Source organism: Cervus canadensis, chromosome 3 (genome assembly GCF_019320065.1).
Source record: "Cervus canadensis isolate Bull #8, Minnesota chromosome 3, ASM1932006v1, whole genome shotgun sequence".
Lineage (NCBI taxonomy): Eukaryota > Metazoa > Chordata > Mammalia > Artiodactyla > Cervidae > Cervus > Cervus canadensis.
This window is the reverse complement of record NC_057388.1, coordinates 111,949,862-111,968,414: the sequence shown is the minus strand read 5'-3', so window position 1 is coordinate 111,968,414 and position 18,553 is coordinate 111,949,862. Positions and strand designations below refer to the sequence as shown.

Sequence of the window (18,553 nt, the reverse complement as noted above, 5' to 3'; positions counted from 1 at the left end):
CAGGAGGAGGTCCACGCGGAGGGTGGTGCCGCGGGGCTTGGACGCGCACCGCGGCGCTCGCGGCCCGCTCCCCAGATCGGGCTGGGATTGGCCGGCCCGCGTCTTTCCCCGCCCCCCAGTTAATTGCCTGGGAGGTCTTCCGGAGGGGGGGTTTATTCCCTCTCGCTTGGCTCCTTGAGACCCGAGCCCGAGGTACGGGATCGCCCAGCGGCCGCCGGTGCAAGGAGGCTGCGCTCAGCACCGCCGCGATGAGGCCCCGGAAAGCCTGGATGCTCGTCCTGCTTCTGGCCCTGGCGCAGCTGCTGGCCGTGGCGAGCGCCGGGGGCCCGGACGAAGGTAAGCGGCGGCGGCGTCGGGCTGGGCCTGCGGGCCGCGCGCTCCGGGTTGGGGGCACCGCGCGGACCAGGGACTTGCTGGAGTTGGAAGGCTGTAGCGGGAGGACAGGATCGCTTGGGCGACCCGGGAGAGGAGGGCAGCGAGGAGGCTGGGGCTGCCACCGAGACTTGGACGCGGAGAGGGTATGAAGTGCCTTCTTTGCACGCTGGCTTCTTCGCCCTGATTCTGCTCCGATTTTCCTCGGGTCCAGGCAGACTGCCCACTCCTGGGAAGGGGAGCTTGGGAATTGGTTAAGTATTTGAGGCTCACATGCCCAAGGAGTGGGAAGGGAGAGGGGCCGCTGGTTTCAAAACAGGGCGAGGGCGTGACGTCCCGAATGGGAGCCCTGGGGACAGCCGCGGGCAGCAGTCGTTTTATGCCTGAAAAATTGTGGTCTGTAGGTTTGGATAGAAGTAACTCGAGGGTTCTGGTTTGAGGGGGAAAGGGATGGCTTGGTTTGCGTCTTTTGGAAACCGGAGGTAGCATTCCTTCGGCAAGCATGTATTCGGCACCGACTGTATGTGCCAGTCACTGCCCCGGGTCTGGGAGTTAGGGCTCGGTCTGGCCTCTTCTCATAAAGCGCCGGCTCTGGGAGGAACATCCGCTGCTACCAGCCATCGGTCCTGCATTTTTCTTTGGAATCGGCTAGCTAAAAATAAGTGGTGTGTGAGAACTTTGAGAATTAGAAAACTTAAGTGAAGAAAAGACTGCTATTGCTAGAGAACAGGACTGCACATTACTGGCCTTAACTCCTTCCTCTGGCCTTCCTCTGGATAACTAGAGTTTTTTTCCTCTTGAGTTTGTTCCAGTATAAATAACCCCCCTTTTCTGATAGTGTGTAAGGGAAGTGCGAACTTTATACTCTTTCAGATTGAGTAACTTTTATGCAAGTCAGTGATTCAAGAGTCTTTGCCGACACAGAAAAGGAAGTTGAAAACCAACGCTTGGTGAAAAGAACACCTGCCCACAGGAACCAGAGAGCAGTGTCACCTACAAGTGTGTCTTGGGACCTTTATCCAAATCCCCCGGTGCTTATTTAAATACAGAGTCCCAAAATACACCCAACCGGAAGAACACAAGTCTGGGCCCTCAGGTCAGCATTTTAAACACATTTCATTGATTAGGGGGCAAAGTAACCTTTGGGGAGGCATGTTAATGTTTGAGGACCAGTGGAGGTGGATGGTAGTTTTTGGAACATAGAGAGCAGAGTAGCTTTGTTTTGGTTCCGATCAGATGATTCTGTCTTGTGGGGAGCCTCAAGGGGCCTGGAAGAGTGGCAGACGTGGATGGACACCACTGGTTATTAGGATGAGTGAGTCTGTCATTTGTCACAGGCCACTAATGCACTGGAGACCTTGGGAGGCAGTTGCCTCTAGGGTGAGCTGGGGATCATTGTGGTCAATTGGTTGGAGTGGGGCTTCTAGGGGTTACCTTGACTCTTTCCCATCCTTCGCCCTTCATATTTAGTTTCTGTCACAGGTAACTCCTCCTGTGGATTTTATTTTGGGACCACACTTCCCTTTACCCCAGATGGTCCCAGTCTTGAGGGGTTCCCCCCCTCTTTTTTGCTTCCTGTGCATTTTATCTATTTTTGCTGCACTGCACCCCTTGCAGGATCTTAGTTCTCCAGCCAGGGATCCAGCCAGTGCCCCCTGCAGTGGAAGCTCCGAATCTTAACCCCTGGACCACCAGGGAATTCCCCGCCTCTTGTGCATGTTAGACTCAAACAGCCCAGTGGTGTCTGGGCCCATCAGTGCCCCCCAAGGACGGTTACTAAATACAACTTAAGCTCTGATGGGTGAGCCTCCGGTTGTCAGGCCTCTCACTTGTTCTCACATCTTGCCAACCAGAAGAGTATAAAGGAGATATTTTGATGCAGGTCATTGCCTCTTTTTCACTTCTGGGAAGTAATTATCAAACGAGGTTAAAAACACTTAGGGCATCCTGGGAAGAAAGTCTGATGGGCCAGCAAGGCGTAGCAGCTGAGTGGTCAGGACCCTCCCCTCAGTAGCCTTGTGCTCCTGGGCAGGTGACTGAAACTCTGTTTCTTCGTTGGTGAAAGGCATGTAGTGTGTTTTCCCCCGGGGGCTGAGACAGTTGTATAAGTGCTCAGCACAGTGCCTGGCCCATGAAACACGATCAGCTAGATGATGTTATTCCTGCGTCTGTTGTTAACGCCGGCTGAGGATGCAGGTGAGGAGATGCTGGAAGGAGCGGCATGTGTCTAGGCTGGGCGGGATCCGGCGTTGTCAGGTGCCCTGCTGGCAGTGGGCTGGGGGTGCAGTGACCTAGTTAGGAGGGGCCCGCATTTCAGGAGTGGCCTTGGTGGATGGGCCCAGCAGCGTGCAAAGATGATGCCGGAAACCCACTGAGGAGGGGCGCTCAGAGGAGGATGGCGCCCTTCCAGAAGGGGCCGGAAGGCTTTGGATATATATTTCTGTCCTAGAGTGTCCAGCTTTAAAAGTGTAGCCCAGTAAGAGGTGGTTTCCCCATTAAACTGTGAGATATCTTCCTTGTCAGGATGCGGGGGGTGGGGGGCTTAGTCCGGGGGAATACGGAGCCAGCACCCTCTCCAGATGCAGAGGAGTCAACACTGGGAGTTGTTGGCAACTTGGGGAGCAGTGGAAGGTGGGGGCCGTGCTCCTTCATTACATAGGGAACATTCTTTCATTTTGTTTGTCCTTAAAAATGCAGAATGAAAATCCATTCTTAAAAAAGTTTCGATAAAGGATTTCCCTATTAGGAGCTCTGTCGCAGGATAACTCACGGTCCCCATTTAATCGTGAGCGCCCCATCGCTGTAGTGCTGCAGACCACTGTGGCCTGGGGCTGGGTTGGAAACCTCTTTGCTTTTCCTTTTTGTAAAATTCGCCTTATCTCTGTGCACTGAACTGGCAGCCGAGTCCCTCTTCCTCCCCAAGCTGTTACCTCGCTTGAAGAGAGGATTAAGTTCTTCTGAGCTTTCTTTCCAGTCTTCCTCCAGTCTTTCCATCTGCCTGCAAATAAGCTTGATTCTCAGGCCGAGCTGAGCGCCCTGGCAGCTGCCCTGCCCTGGGGCCTGCCTCACTGCCCGCAGCAGCTCCCAGATCTGGGGCAAGGCATGTATTGCCTCCTGGGCCCCCTGCCGGAGCAGAGAACCTAGCACAGCACCCCCGCATCGAGCCCCTGGGTTTGCGGTCCCCATGCGGGTCGTTTCAGGTGGGACTTTCAAGTGAGGGGCCGGCAGACCAGCCTTTTGGAGAGGCTGTGTTAGGGTTCCACAGGCCAGCAGAGGTCAGCTGGTGCTTGCCTTGCCTGGTTGCTGTGGGCAGTGTTCCTAGAAGTACCAGGAGCCCGGAGCCAGCTCGTGTAAACCTAGGGGTTCTCAAGGGCATCAGGTCCTTAGATTTCCCTGCGACTTCAGTGGCGATCCAGTCGTTAACACTCTGAGCTTCTGATGCAGAGGCTGCAGGTTCTATCCCTGGCTAAGGAACTAAGATCCCAAATGCTCACCACGTGGCCAAAAATATATGTATAAATAAATTTAAAGGACAAAAAAAAAAAGAGCTTAGGCCACCAGCCTGGGAGGTGGGGATGGGGTTGAGCCTGGTTGTCTTCCTCTGGGTCCTGCCCCTTCCGCATCCAGGGAGCCTGGTCTCATTGCTCTCCCCAAGGCTCCTGCTGACAGTGCTGGAGGCCTGGGGCTTCTGCAGGCCTGTCCAGCACGCAGGGTCCCCACTGTGGAGGAGGGAGGTGGCGAGGTGGCTGGAGACGTGGGCATGCTGATGGGCTTGGGGAGGGCGGATAGAAAACTGGGGGCCGGGGAAGCAGCCTGGCCCAGGATACACAGGCGCCTTCTCAAGTTGGTGGCATTTCTGTTTGGATTTTAGAGCTGCAAAAAGAGCCCCCCACAGTGGAGGACAGGGGCTTGTGAAAGGAAAAAGCGGTGGGTGTTCAAAAGGACAAGTGCGGAGGGAAGTGGGGCTCGGAGGGTGGGGTGGGTTTTCAGCTCACTTTTGGTAATTAGTGTACAGGTCGGTAGATCTTGATGATAACAAGCAAAGCTGCCGCCCTGCCCAGAGCACCCCCTGGCTTGCCTGAGCAGCTGCAGAGGCAGCAGTGGGCCTGGTTTGGCGGGATAAGGGGTGGGTCCTGAGATAGGGCAAGTCCCAAGGGGCTCCCGGGTCCCCAGGCAGGTTCTCAAGCCCTAACGTCAGCCCCGCAATCAGTGTTGGTTTGTCTCCCGGGAAGCATCTCCAAAAAGAAATAATGGGCCTCTTGAAATGTTCTGCCTTTCGAGTTGATGAAGTCGTGCTGCCGGCATTTCTGTTTGCTGACGTGGAAGCTGCTGGGAACCTGGGTAACGAGAGCTGCCGTTCAGGGTTTCTGTACCTGTCGTTCAGCAGCAAATTCTGCTGAACCTTGTTGATGATAAGACGTGCTTATATTCTTGTGTTCTGGGAAAGAGAACTTTGCTTCCAGGCGTCCCACAAAAGTATGAACAGGAAACAAGTGCGGTTCTCAGCTTTTCATTTTGGATGATGGACTCCTAATCCATCTTGGATTAGGAGATACACATAAAAAATACCCCACAGGTGTTCTAATCCTTCAGGGAAAGGTTGATGTGTGGAGGAAGGAGGTAGGGAATCGTGTTTTACTTACAAAGTCAGCCCGAGTAACCTCCAGGGTGAAAGAGTTGAGAACCAGGACTCGTTTCCTGGTTGTACTGATTTGGGGGGCCAGGCAGTCATCCGTGGGGGCGGGGGTGGGAGGTTGGAGGCAGTCCTTCCTACCTGTGGAAAGCAGAGAGGGTGAGGAAGGGGAACATGTCTGTGGAAGTTAGCCTGGCCCTTGAGCCCGGACATGGGGGACCCACAAAGGGAGGAGCCTGAACACACAGCTTGGATGTGGGTGAGAAGCCTTGTGGGGTGGATCAGACCTGTGTAGCGGGAAGGAGGGTTCTCTGTTCTGGGCTTGCGGAGCCAGGCCAGTCCAGTCCAGTTCAGTTCAGTCGCCCAGTTGTTTCCGACTCTCTGCGACCCCATAGACTGCAGCACGCCAGGCCTCCCTGTCCATCACCACCTCCCGGAGTTTACTCAAACTCATGTCCGTTCAGTCAGTGATGCCATCCAACCATCTCATCCTCTGTCGTCCCCTTCACCTCCCACCTTCAATCTTTCCCAGCATCAGGGTCTTTTCAAATGAGTCAGCTCTTTGCATCAGGTGGCCAAAGTATTGGAGTTTCAGCTTCAATATCAAGGCCAGTCTCACCCCCCACACCCAAGTCCTGCTGCAGTGTTTAGACTAAATTCTAGACCTGGAGTTAGTTTTCAGTCATCTTTTAGCCATCACCTCCCTTTAAGTGAAATCTGAAGTGCCCACCCCACATGCAGATGTATGGGCTCTGGGAGGCCCGCAGTCACCGCCTCTTCTCATGGTGGTGACCCTCGGATTACTCAGGACTCGGGACCACTTTGAGGGTGTGGGGTCCTAGGAAGGCTTTTAAGGAGGAAGGTCATCAGTTTTCTAACCTGCCTGGGCATTTTCTGCACAGATTCTTCTGACAAAGAGGATGCCGTTGAGGAGGATGACGAGGAGGACGAGGACGACGATGATGATGACGACGACGATGACTTGGAAGTTAAGGAGGAAAACGGCGTCTTGATCCTAAACGATGCAAACTTCGATAACTTTGTGGCCGACAAAGACACAGTACTGCTGGAGTTCTACGCTCCATGGTGAGGACCCGCGCCCCGCCTCCAGGAGCTCTTCCCGCCTTGGTTCAGATCCCATTGGTTAAAAAATGTGAACACGTCCTCTGCTAGTTACAGCTGCGGGGAGCTGTGATGACACAGACCTGCGGGGGTGTCAGACACGTCCCCTGGTGCAGGTTCGACCCCACCCCTTCCTCCTGCCCGGAGCCAGGTGGCTGGCTGCCCAGCTTCACACTGGACCCTATGGGGACCGCCCATCTTTCACCCTCACGGTACAGCTCGTCATGACTCTTGGGCTCCTTCTCCCACCTCTCTTGTGCTGTTTTTCCGTCTCATAATCCTGTCTTTGCTTTCTCCTGCCCTTCTTGGCCCATTTTGACTTGACTGTTTCTTGAAAAAAATAGTCAAGATGAACATAATGTTGTTTGCTCAGCATAGTATGAGATGCTCCGTATAAAGTAAACAGTCCTTAGGGCAAACCTATGAGGTCACGTCATTCCTGGTGTATAGATCAGCTGTTCTCAAGCATTTTGTTCTCAGGACCTCTTAACCCCTTAAATATTGAGGACCTCAGCTAGCTTGTTACGTGGGTCATGTTTATCAGTAGTTACCATGTTGGAAATTAAAACAGAGAAATGAAAAAAAATCATTTCTAAGTGGCAGTAACCCCTTTACTTGTTAGCATCAGAATGCTGACATCACTGTCGGTCCTGTAGCCTCTGGAAAACCCCGTGAGAGTGGAGGAGACAGCATCTTCCAGGGAGAGTTTTCTCTTCACACTGGGGTGTGGAGATTTTGAAAGTACCTGCCCTCGGCGGAGCTGGGATTCACCCTGGGTCTGTTTGACTTCCTGCCGTCTCAGCCTTCCCCGTTTCGCGTTTCTCGCTAACCGCAAACATCGCTGGTTCCAGTGCCCCGGTTTCTGTGCTACAGCTGGATTTACGCCTCCTTGGGCACAGCTAACCTGCTCCATCCTGAACCCTCATTCTCAGGTGTGGGCACTGTAAACAGTTTGCTCCAGAATACGAAAAAATCGCCACCACCTTGAAGGAGAATGACCCTCCCATCCCTGTCGCCAAGATCGACGCGACCTCAGAGTCGGCGCTGGCCAGCAGGTTTGATGTGAGCGGCTACCCCACCATCAAGATCCTGAAGAAGGGGCAGGCGGTTGACTACGAGGGCTCCAGGACCCAGGAAGGTGAGGGCCCTGAGCCGCCAGAGGAAGTCGGGGGCCGGGGCTCCCTTCCCCAGGAAGGGAGAGGGGAGGGCAATTCGGATATCAGAGAGGAAGCCCAGCCCACTGGGCTGGCAGCGATACCTGCTGGAATGTCCGCGGTGACTCTGATCAGAATAAACTTGTCCTGGACGAGAAGGGGGTACACTTAACAGCCGTGAAATTCAAGATCTGGAGCCCCTGTGTTAAAGTCCATGGGTCTCACTAGTGTCCTGGACCAATGTCTAGCTGGGCCTGACTCCCAGGGTGTGGGGTGGGGAACTCGCTGAGACAGACTGCCGAGCCCTCGCCCAGAGTTTCTGATTCAGTGAGCGGCGGGTCCGTTTCTTGTGAGCGCCCAGGGCTGGCCAAGCCCACGGGTCCAGAGCTCACAGAACCACTGGCATTTCTAAAACCAGGTGCACGGAACCAGATGGCGTTTCTAAAACCAGACCTGTTGGAGCTCTACCTGGCTCGCATCAGGCACGACATCGGTTTCATCAAATGAATGGAAAGATAACACTGTGGTAGCCTTCAGCATTTTGAAGGCTAAAAAAGAAAAAGATTGCTTTCTGCTGCATTTTCCGCTCCCAGTGTGGCACAGTGGGCATGCTGCTGTGTAGGTTTGGGGTCTTTCTTGCCATCGCACAGCCCTGTGTCCCCCACAAGGGCCCCCCTGGCTGGGCCTTGGGCTCCTCATCCGAGCGTGAGTCACGTGGACTTGATCTCAAGGTTCCCTTCGAGCCATTCAAGAGTCTGACCTGTGCAGGCGTGTATGTGTTTGGGGGGTCTGCCCTCAACACCTCACAGCTAGAAACGTGGCCCAGTTTGGCATCTTGAGGGCAGTGTGTGCCTCAGCGGGGTCCCTGGGCGCCAGACCTCCCGTGTGTCTTCAGAAGGGGGCTCCCCTGAGTTGAGGCCCCCCTCTCCCGGGCCTCGGTCTGCCTGCACCGGGAGGCACTGCTATTTGCGCTCCAGAAAGCTCGTGCTTTGCGGGAGTGGTTCTCGGACCTGGCTCCTTGGCACAGATTCTAGGGCCACAAAAGGAGAGAAACAGTGGGCAGCCGCTGCTTCTGAGAACCACTTGGGAAGTGCTTTGTGAGCATATACCTCGTGTCCCCTGCCCGGTGTCTCCAGGCATCTAGGCCACAAGCGGGCCTTTTTACAACTGCTTCCCAGGCGATGCTGGTGCAGCCTGGGCAGCATAGGAGCTGCTGCTCCTCCCATTTTTCTCGACTTTGGTTACATTTTATGCCGTGTGTAACGTGCCAGTGCTTCACGTGCATGTCTAAACACAGATGTATTTATACGCCTTAAGAGGAATGCCCCCAAAACTATTACTAGGCATATGCAGTTGAACACTGGGAGGTGACTTCTCGGGGTGCACTTAACAGTCTCATTCATCAGGCTGGGCTAGACTGCCTCGAGCAGTGTGCATGGCAGTGGATGTGTGGTTGTTGGAAACCATGGACCTTCGGGCTCTTCACTGTGGCCCCCAAACTGCGGAGGGGCCCTGGCTATAGATGGGCTTTGTTGTTCAGTCACTCAGTCGTGTCCTCCTCTTTGCGACCCCATGAACTGCAGCACACCAGGCCTCTGTGTCCATCACCAGCTCCCAGAGTTTACTCAAACTCACGTCCAGTCAGTGATGCCATCCAACCATCTCACCCTCTGTCGTCCCCTTCTCCTCCTGCCTTCAATCTTTTCCGGCATCATGGTCTTTTCCAATGAGTCGGCTCTTCACATCAGGTAGCCAAAGTATTGGAGCTTCAGCATCATTCCTTCCAATGACTATTCAGGACTGATTTCCTTTAGGATTGACTGGTTTGATCTCCTTGAAGTAGATGGGCTTGGATTTCAGGAAATCAAACGTGTCCTGTTTTGTGACCCCATGTTCTCTCTTCCCCCCCCCCCCCGCCTCCCCACCTGCGCGTAGAGCCAGGGGCCTTCACGTGCTCAGTCTTGTGTGGTTTCTTCCAGAAATTGTGGCCAAGGTCAAAGAGGTCTCCCAGCCCAACTGGACGCCTCCACCAGAAGTCACGCTTGTGCTGACCAAGGACAACTTCGATGAGGTGGTGAATGATGCTGACATCATGCTGGTGGAGTTTTATGCTCCCTGGTAAGGTGGTGTCCGTCTCCTGTGACCAGATACTGGTCAGACCCATCCTATACCCTCTGCCACGCAGGCCAGGGGCAACAGAAGACAGACCCCTTCACGTGAGGCAGAGCCAGCCGAGGAGCAGGCTGGTGCCAAGTGCCCACCATGCAGTGGATGAAGTGGGCTCAGCTGGGAGGGGTGGTTTTACAGAGTCTTTGCTGGGGAATAGGATGAGGTTGAAACTCCCCCCCGAGCTGTCCAGCCAAGAGAAATGTCATGGCCTTTCCCGTCGCATACCCCACGTCAGGCTTCCACGCTGTCTTCCTAGGGGCATCTCTGGCTTGGTGGATCTCTCGAGGTCACCCAGGAATGCAGACTAGATGTGTGCACTTCCCGTAGCTGGGAGGCTGCGTCCACCCTGGAACAGGCTCCTGACAGCCGCTCACTCTCACAGGTGTGGACACTGCAAGAAACTGGCCCCCGAGTATGAAAAGGCTGCCAAGGAGCTGAGTAAGCGCTCTCCCCCGATCCCCCTGGCGAAGGTCGACGCCATAGCGGAGACAGACCTCGCCAAGAGGTTCGACGTCTCCGGCTACCCGACCCTGAAGATCTTCCGCAAGGGGAAGGCTTTCGATTACAACGGCCCACGGGAAAAATACGGTAGGGCCGCCGCCTCTGGGCCTGGTGGGGGGAGCTCCCAGTGCCTCCAAAGCCCCAAGCCCCGCTCAGGCGTGTGCTCTGCTCCCAGGGATCGTCGACTACATGATCGAGCAGTCCGGGCCGCCCTCCAAGCAGATCCTGGCCCTCAAGCAGGTCCAGGAGTTCCTGAAGGATGGAGACGACGTCATCATCATTGGGGTCTTTAAGTCGGAGAGTGACCCGGCCTACCAGCTGTACCAAGACGCAGGTGAGAAGGGGTCTCAGGCCAGCACGTACCCGCCCAGGCCTTCTGGGGTTGCTGCTGTTGCATAAGACCCCTGGGTGTCGATTTAGGGCCCAGGGAAGAATCGAGATTCCATGTGTGGAAATGGGCTTTCCTTTCTGGGGTCGGGGATCGGTTCTCTGTTGCCTTAACTGCACATGAGTGATAGGATCTCTCCGGAAACAGATGAGAATGCTCTGTGGTGTCCCTGCGGGGTCTGAGAGGAGGGGAGGGGCCCAGGCAAGTTCATCCAAGGTCATTACCTCCCTCCCTCCTCTGCCAGGGTCCCTTCCCAGAGCCAGCCCCGCTGCCGGGGGAGGGTCTTGACCAGAAGTGAGGGTTTCTGCGTCAGACCTGGCATGGAGTCCCGGTTTTGTTGGTGGTTAGCTGCCCCAAGTGGCAGTGACTCGGTCAACCTGGAGATCTCAGCCAACAGGAAGACCTTCTCTATGTGGAAGATTGTTACATTAGTGGAGATAAAGTGGCGGAAGTGCTGAACCAACTGCCCGGTGATACGAAGTTATCACCAACACCTCTCAGCAGTGTCCCATGGGGGTCCTTGCCGCCCTGGATGGCCCCTGGGTGATGAACCAAAGCCGGTCTTTGGGGGACAGTCAGGCTCCTGGTCTTCCCCAGCTCCTGAGTGCCCTGGACCCCTCACCCCATCACACACACCACAGAAGTTTGGTTTTCTTGGAAGTCGTGATTACGATCTGTTAACGCCCTGCTCGCCACTTGGTGCTGACGTCTGTGCCTCATGGTCCCAGCTGTGCGTGTCAGTTGCAGAGGGATGTTGTAACGGTTACGGTGGAGCTGAAGTCCATTTGTGCTTCCTCAGTCTTCACTGATTCAGGAACCGTGTCATCCAACTGCTAAAAACTCGCAGAGGGGGTCCCCTAGTCCACCCAGGGCCACAGGCAGCCAGGGACCCCTCAGCCCTCACCATCTGGGTGCCTAAAGATTCCCAGGGATCTTGTCAAAATGCAGGTTCTGGCACTCAGGGCTGGGGGGGCCCTGGTGCTGCCCGTCCAGCTGCCGCATGTCCAGTCTGACACCTGTGACCCCTCGTGGCCAGGTGGGTTAGGCTCAGGCAGGGGTGACAGTCACGGGGCCTGGTGCGTGGACTTCGGGGAAGGAACTGAGACAGCCCCAGGGGCGCAGGGCTGACGGGGGCGGGAGCAGAGGGGGTCCTGGCAGGAAGACAGGGTCTGTGAGCGAGGGGGCTGGGCGGGAAGCTCTTGAGGTGACGCTGTCTCCTCCATGGCCACTTGATCACAGATACCCGCATGTCTGGCGGCTTAGAACAGGTGTGAGACTGACCTGCAACACCCCTCTGGGTGGCTGTTTGATTTTTACGATGGTCTGAGAGCTCCCTGACCTGTTTCTACAGGAGGGACTGGGACTCAGGGTGGTGAGTAGCTAGCTGGCAGGCCTGAAGTCACACAGCTGGCGGCTCGAAAATTGTGATTTGAGCCCAAGTCTGTCTGTGAGCTTGTCCAGGCTGCCCCCTGCCTCCCCTGAGTTGTACTGTGCCCTCAGCCCTGTTCCTGTAACCCAGTCACAGGCCTGTCCTCCTGGGACCGCAGACTCCACTCAGCGTGGTTCCAGATAGCTCGTCAAGGACAACACAGGGGGCCCGAGGTGGTGCCCTGTGGGGTCCAGGGCAGGGGTTGACAGGCTTGCCCACGGGCTGAACCTGGTCCTCACCTGGTTCTGCAGGTTCCCCGGGGACAGAGCACGCTGGCTGGTTGGCACATTAATCAGCAGAGCTGAGTTGTCAAGACCGTGGTGCCCACGAAGCTGAGACAGTTCCTCTCCAGTACTTTCTAGGAAAGTTTGCCAGCCCCCATTCTAGAATATCAGCAGGCTTGCATTTGGGAGTTTCCCGAGATTTAAATAAAAGTATGTAGGGCCTCCTAGGTGGCACAGTGGTAAAGAATGTGCCTTCCAATACTGGGGACTCGAGACACAGGTTTGATCCTTGAGTCAACACGATCCCCTGGAGGAGGAAGTGGCCACCCACGGCAGTATTCTTGCCTGAAAAGTTCCATGGACAGAGGAGCCTGACAGGCTACAGTCCGTGGGGTCACAGATAGCCAGACACAACTGAGTATAGCGCAGCACATACGTAGAACAGAAGAACTGCAGCCTCAACAGGCCACTCGAGAAGTGAGCCCCTGTGCAGACGGCGGGTTCTCGTGCCAGACACAGGAGGGTCTGGCTGGCAGTCTGGGTTAATGTGCTTCTCGGCATCAGACCACAGTCAGTCTGAGATGAAGTTTTTCTGTGAAGGTTCCAATTGTTTATTTTTATTTATTTTTTCCTTTTTTTTTCAGATTTATTTTTAAAATAAATTCAGAGATACATAGATTTTAAGGTATTACATCTATACCAGGTTTTTAAATCCAGACTTCTTTCAAGTGTCTAAGCTCTGGATATTGTCCACACAGCGTTTGTGGTTAATTACACCATTTTCTGGGCATTTGCTTTGGCTGACGTGGGTAGAGTAGAATTTAAATCATTGAAGCGATTTCATACGTTGTGTATTATTTATTGTTCTGTCAATTCTTCAGCTAACAGCCTGAGAGAGGATTACAAATTCCACCACACTTTCAGCACCGAAATAGCAAAGTTCTTGAAAGTCTCCCTGGGGAAGTTGGTCATCATGCAGCCTGAGAAATTCCAGTCCAAATACGAGCCCAAGAGCTACGTGATGGACATAAAGGTGGGTGAGGGGTGCCAGCCCTGGGGCGTCCGATTGTCCTGAAGGTCGCTCAGACAGGTCAGAGTTCACGGGAGGGGTGGTGGTGGGGGGGGGGCGGGGGGCATCCTCACATGCCCGGTGGGTCGTGGGGCCAAGGCCCTGGCACAGTTCCACCTGCCTCGGGAGGAGGGTGGCCCACTCCCCATACCTCGTGATGGGCCAGCTCCCTCGGAGAGAAGCCCCACTCGCCGGCACGCGGCTTGGGTGCTGAGGGCTATGGAGCACTGACAGGCGTCTTTGTTCACTGGGAGGAGCTGTGACTGTGGACCTGGCCTTTCCTTCCTCCTCGGGGCCCCCCGCTCTCAGTCTCCCTAAAGAGGTGACACATTCATCTCGAGAAGGATGGAGGGTGAGCCCGGGTCCCGCTTCGTGTTCCAAGTGCTTCCCAGGGTCCCCGAGCTCCACAGAACAGATACTCAGGTTTGGAGGAAACTTTGACCTGATAGCTCAGTTGGTAAAGAATTCGCCTGCAGTACAGGAGACTCCAGTTCGATTCCTGGGTTGGGAAGATCCCCTGGAGAAGGGATAGGCTACCCACTCCAGTATTTTTGGGCTTCCCTCTTGGCTCCGCTGGTAAAGAATCCATCTGCAGTGGGGGAGACCTGGGTTCAGTTTCTGGGTTGGGAATATCCCCTGGAGAAGGGAAAGGCTACCCACTCCAGTATTCCGGCCTGGAGAATTCCCGAAGTCCATAGGGTCGCAAGGAGTCGGACATGACTGAGCAACTTTGACTTTACATCTTGAATCCAGATGTTTGATTTGACAGAAAGAGACTGGGGTGCAGAGAAGTGAGCTAACACCTAGAGGGTCCCACAGCGGGTTAGGAGCAGACTAAGGGGAAAGGCACGTGTGCTCTGTCCCCAGCTAGGACATAGGGGAGTGGGCTCATCACACCCCTGCCCCTCCCCCTCCCCCCTCTGGCTTCTTTTCTGTTGTCCAGAGATACTGACCCTGGCTCCACAGAGGAGCCCTGGTGAACTTGGGATCGGGGGACCATGGGGACCAGACACAGTTCTGTGTGGTGTCTGTGTCTGCTCCCAGGAAAGGGGTCTATCTGAGGCTTTCAGTAGATTCTCAAAGGGGCCCTTGACCCTGAACGGCTGAGATCCACAGTCTGTTAAACACATCACTGCTACTTCGCTCTTTTTGCTTCTGCCTGATCTTACATTCAACGTTTTTTTTTTTTCAATAGATTGGTATCATTTATATACCAATTTTGTCCCCAGAATTATTTAAGGGCTGCTTTGTAAAAAAATTTACATAACAGATAACATGCAGTTTAAAAACAATGGATCTAGGAGTTAGGACAAAGGGAAGATAAGGGCCAGACAGATAAGATGAAGCCAGGTGTAAAGTCAGCACACGCAGGCTGGTGGTGAAAAGACAGTCTGTTTGCTGCAGACGTGAGTGAGGAGGGCTCAGGCATTGAGCTCCGACTTGGGCCCCTGGGTGCCGAGTGCTCAGCTCTGGAGCACATCCACCCTGGGTGCCCCTGGAATTCGCCTTCTCCGCGACGGGCGGTCCAGGGCCGTCCTGATGCAAGAGGCCCCCGCTGCCACTGTGTCTTGTCCCTGCTGCCTCCCCGAGCTGGCCAGTCCTGCCACTTTTCAGTGCCAGCTGGGGCCACCTCCCTGACCGTCCATCCAGATGGGACTCAGGCTCTAGGGGAGAGAGGTGTTCATCCACCACTTCTCCTGCCGGGCAGATGGCCTCACCCCGCTGGGCCTCAGGTTCCTCATCTGTGGTGCAGCTGTCTGCCCCACGCTCCTCCCCAGGCCCCCCGGGCTTTTTGTCACCAGTGGTCCGGGGTGGGCTTTCTGCAGGCAGAGCCCAGAGCCCCAGCAGCCACTTTGACCATCTCATCCTATAGTGTCCCGACAGGCTACTGTGGGGATCAGCCAGAGGAACACGAGACCTTGTACCCAGTTCAGCTCACCTTTGCGCCTCTGTCATCCAGGAGGCAGGCCTCGCCCCAGCAGATCCGGACTGACCTGGTCAGCCAGCCCTGACCCAGAGGGAAGGGCGCCCTGGCTGCCTGAGAGGCTCACTTGAGGTTCACTGGGGGAGTAGGGCCCCTGTGACATCCCTAGTGAAGTCGCTCAGTCCTGTCCGCCTCTTTGCAACCCCATGGACTGTAGCCCGCCAGGCTCCTCTGTCCATGGGATTCTCCAGGCAAGAACACTGGAGTGGGTTGCCATGCCCTCCTGCAGGGGATCTTCCCAGCCCAGGGATCGAACCCAGGTCTCCAGCAGTGCAGGTAGACGCTGTACCCTCTGAGCCACCAGGGAAGCCCCGTGACGTCCCTAGGGGCAGACTTTTCCCCCGGGCCGGCAGCAGACAGCTGCACCTCACCTGCCCCCTTCTCGCAGGACTCCACGGAGGCCGCAGCCATCACGGAGCACGTCGTGAAGCACACGCTGCCCCTGGTCGGCCACCGCAAGGCTGCCAACGACGCCAAGCGCTATGCACGGCGCCCCCTGGTGGTTGTCTACTACGGCGTGGACTTCAGCTTCGACTACCGTGCGGGTGAGCCCCGGGCTGTGGGGTGTGGGTAACGACGGCTGCGGGGGGAGTCGCCACCCACTACCCTCCCCGCTTGAGCAGGGGGGCGGCTGGGAGTCCCGGCGGCCCTCCTCGAGCCGCGGGGACGATCGGGCGGGACCAGCCTCCTGAGCCCAAGCCCTCGGTCCCCCCTCAGCCACTCAGTTCTGGCGGAACAAGGTCCTGGAGGTGGCCAAGGACTTCCCCGAGTACACCTTCGCCGTGGCCGACGAGGAGGACTTCGCCACGGAGGTGAAGGACCTGGGGCTGAGCGAGAGCGGGGAGGAGGTGAACGCGGCCATCCTGGACGAGGGCGGCCGCAGGTTCGCCATGGAGCCCGATGACTTCGACGCCGACGCCCTGCGCGACTTCGTCACCGCCTTCAAGAAAGGTGGGCCCGCACCCCGGCCGCCACCCCACCCACCCATACCCCCACCCCGGCTTCTGCAGCCCCTGCCGGCTTGTCTCTAGGACCCCGGCCTGGGCTTCCTCCTGGACCCGAGGGTGCGGAGCATGGGAACGGAGAATCCCTGTTGGTTTGCTTGCTCTCCTCTCTCTTTTCTTTGTCATAGAAAGAGGCAGGTGTCTTAGAAATCGCAAAAAACTTTAAGAGTTAAAGTGCAACAGACAAGTTTCGTGTATGTGGGAAACTTGCTTTGGCATCCAGTGCAGTTTTTCTGATCTGATTAAGCACGTGGCTCAGGGTCCCGGTTGCCCCGTTCGGTGGGCAGACCTTCCTCCGATCCTGTCTGCTCTATCTGCTGCCCACCGTGGCTTCCGGCCTGCCACCTTCTTAGTGATCCCTCTGTACTGGCAGCCTCTTGGGACAGCGTCTCTGAAGAGGATCGTGTCTGCTAAGCCTCTGGTGAGACTGGTCATCTGCACCTGCTCTGGCCTTTGCAGGGGCTGGAAAGTACAGGATTTGAGGAAATCAGAGAAGCAGGGGCTGGGCTTTGGAGACAAGGTCCAGCCTGGCTGTGGCGACGTCTGTCTGCCCCAGCCTCCTGCGTGTTGGGCCAGCCTCTCTGCCTGGTCCAGTCACAGCCACCAGGGGCCGGGCCTTTTGGCTCTCACACCCCCCTCTGCTTGCTTTCCCCGGCAGGAAAACTGAAGCCGGTCATCAAATCCCAGCCAGTGCCCAAGAACAACAAGGGGCCGGTCAAGGTTGTCGTGGGGAAGACCTTCGACTCCATCGTGATGGACCCTAAGAAGGACGTCCTCATCGAGTTCTACGCGCCCTGGTGCGGGCATTGTAAGCAGCTGGAGCCGGTGTACACCTCCCTGGGCAAGAAGTACAAGGGCCACAAGAACCTGGTCATCGCCAAGATGGACGCCACGGCCAACGATGTCACCAGCGACCACTACAAAGTCGAGGGCTTCCCCACCATCTACTTTGCCCCCAGTGGGGACAAAAAGAACCCAATTAAATTCGAGGACGGAAACAGAGACCTGGAGCATTTGAGCAAGTTTATAGAAGAACATGCCACAAAACTGAGCAGAACCAGGGAAGAACTTTGAAGGCCCTGGGGGTCTGCAGAGGGCGTGCGCGGGAGGGACCAGACCCAGCAAAGCTTCCAGTGGTCACTGGCGGGGTCCACGCCAGCCACGAGCCTGGCGGGCTTGCTCACAGGCAGTATCTCAAGGTGTTTTGGTTAGTTTTGTGTTTTAATTTTTTTATACTCTGGTATTTTGCCTTCATGCTCTGAATACTGAATAGATATGAATGACTCAGTAGATTAGTCCAGAATTTTACAGAGGAGACATCTATTTTTATCATTATTTGGGGTTTGATTTTTTTTTTTAACTTCACCTTCTTTAATATATTTCTTCAAAGCAGTTAAGTTGAATCTCTTCTGTGTGCATTTTTTTTCCTTTTTTAATTTAAAATTTAAGAAACCTTTGCCAAATTGTGTTGCCTTTTGCCTTTTATTTGATCGTCGTCTGAGGAATCGTTAGCTGAAGATGGGACTGTTGGTTGTTTTTTTTTCCCATTGGGGCACGAAGTAGAATGGTCACCAGGCGCCCTGCCAAGGATGTGATTCCGGCCCAACTCAGCCGCCGCCCGACCCAGGAGAAGCAGCATCTCTACAGGCCTGGACATCACCGTGCCTTCTCCTTCCAGGCCGAGGACCACGGGCAGGAGCCTGTTGCAGATGCCCCCAGGCCTTTGGAGCCAGGTTCCAAGGCTCAGCCTCCAAGAGGTCCCCCCCCACCCCCCTGCCCAAGGCCGTCAGCCACTCCTTCAGAACCGCCTTGGCTGAGGCGAGATGAGACAGGGCCTAGGTGGAGACTTTGGGGTGGCGGGAAGGATAGACATGGTGGAATAAAAAAACGATTGAAAATGAGCCTCCGTTGCTGTCTTAGAGAACACGATCCTGTCCCAGAGTCTCGGTGCCCTGGGCCTGGAGGGGAGGCTCTCTGCCCTGCAGCGTGTGGGTGGCTTCACCCCAATCCTGAACATCTGGGGGTGGGGGGCTCCTGACCCGGGTGAGGCCATTGGTGGGCCCTGCTCCTGTGTGCAGGTGGACAGTGGTGGAGGACAAGGCTCTGGGTGTGCCTGGGAGCCGGGCGGAGGGGACTCAACAGGATGGGAAGCTGGACCGGCTCTCAGAGCTCTGCATGATTTGTGTGGTGAGAGCTTCACTAGGGAGTTCATTCCCCGGGTGTGCTGTCTGCACTCACCTGCTCCTAATTTTGCTGAGACAAGAACAAGTGAGCTGGGGGCTGTTCTGAGCAGAGACTGGTGTGTTCGCTGCAGGATCGGGGTGCGGCAGGGCGGGTGGCAGCCCCGATGAGCCTTCCCAGATGATCCACTTGCTAGTTGAATCTGGCCAGGGTGGACTGGGCACTGGGCGGGTCGGGGTATCTGGTGAGTTCCCCAGTGTGACAGGTGGATGAGTAGGGCTCCTCCCACCCACCCCACCCCCAACTTTGGGCCACAGGCTCAC

At 55.8% G+C, this 18,553-nt stretch overlaps 1 protein-coding gene across 1 annotated transcript; it reads left to right on the top strand.

Annotated features, from left to right (window-relative positions):
• Positions 1-17,950, top strand: PDIA4 (protein disulfide isomerase family A member 4). Its single transcript, XM_043464022.1, has 10 exons — positions 1-336; positions 5,908-6,091; positions 7,060-7,265; positions 9,261-9,399; positions 9,833-10,038; positions 10,127-10,285; positions 12,874-13,025; positions 15,434-15,590; positions 15,763-15,996; positions 16,708-17,950. The coding sequence occupies exons 1-10, from the start codon at positions 249-251 to the stop codon at positions 17,121-17,123; spliced, it is 1,941 nt and encodes a 646-aa protein (XP_043319957.1). The 5' UTR covers positions 1-248; the 3' UTR covers positions 17,124-17,950.
• Positions 17,951-18,553: the final 603 nt, after the last annotated feature.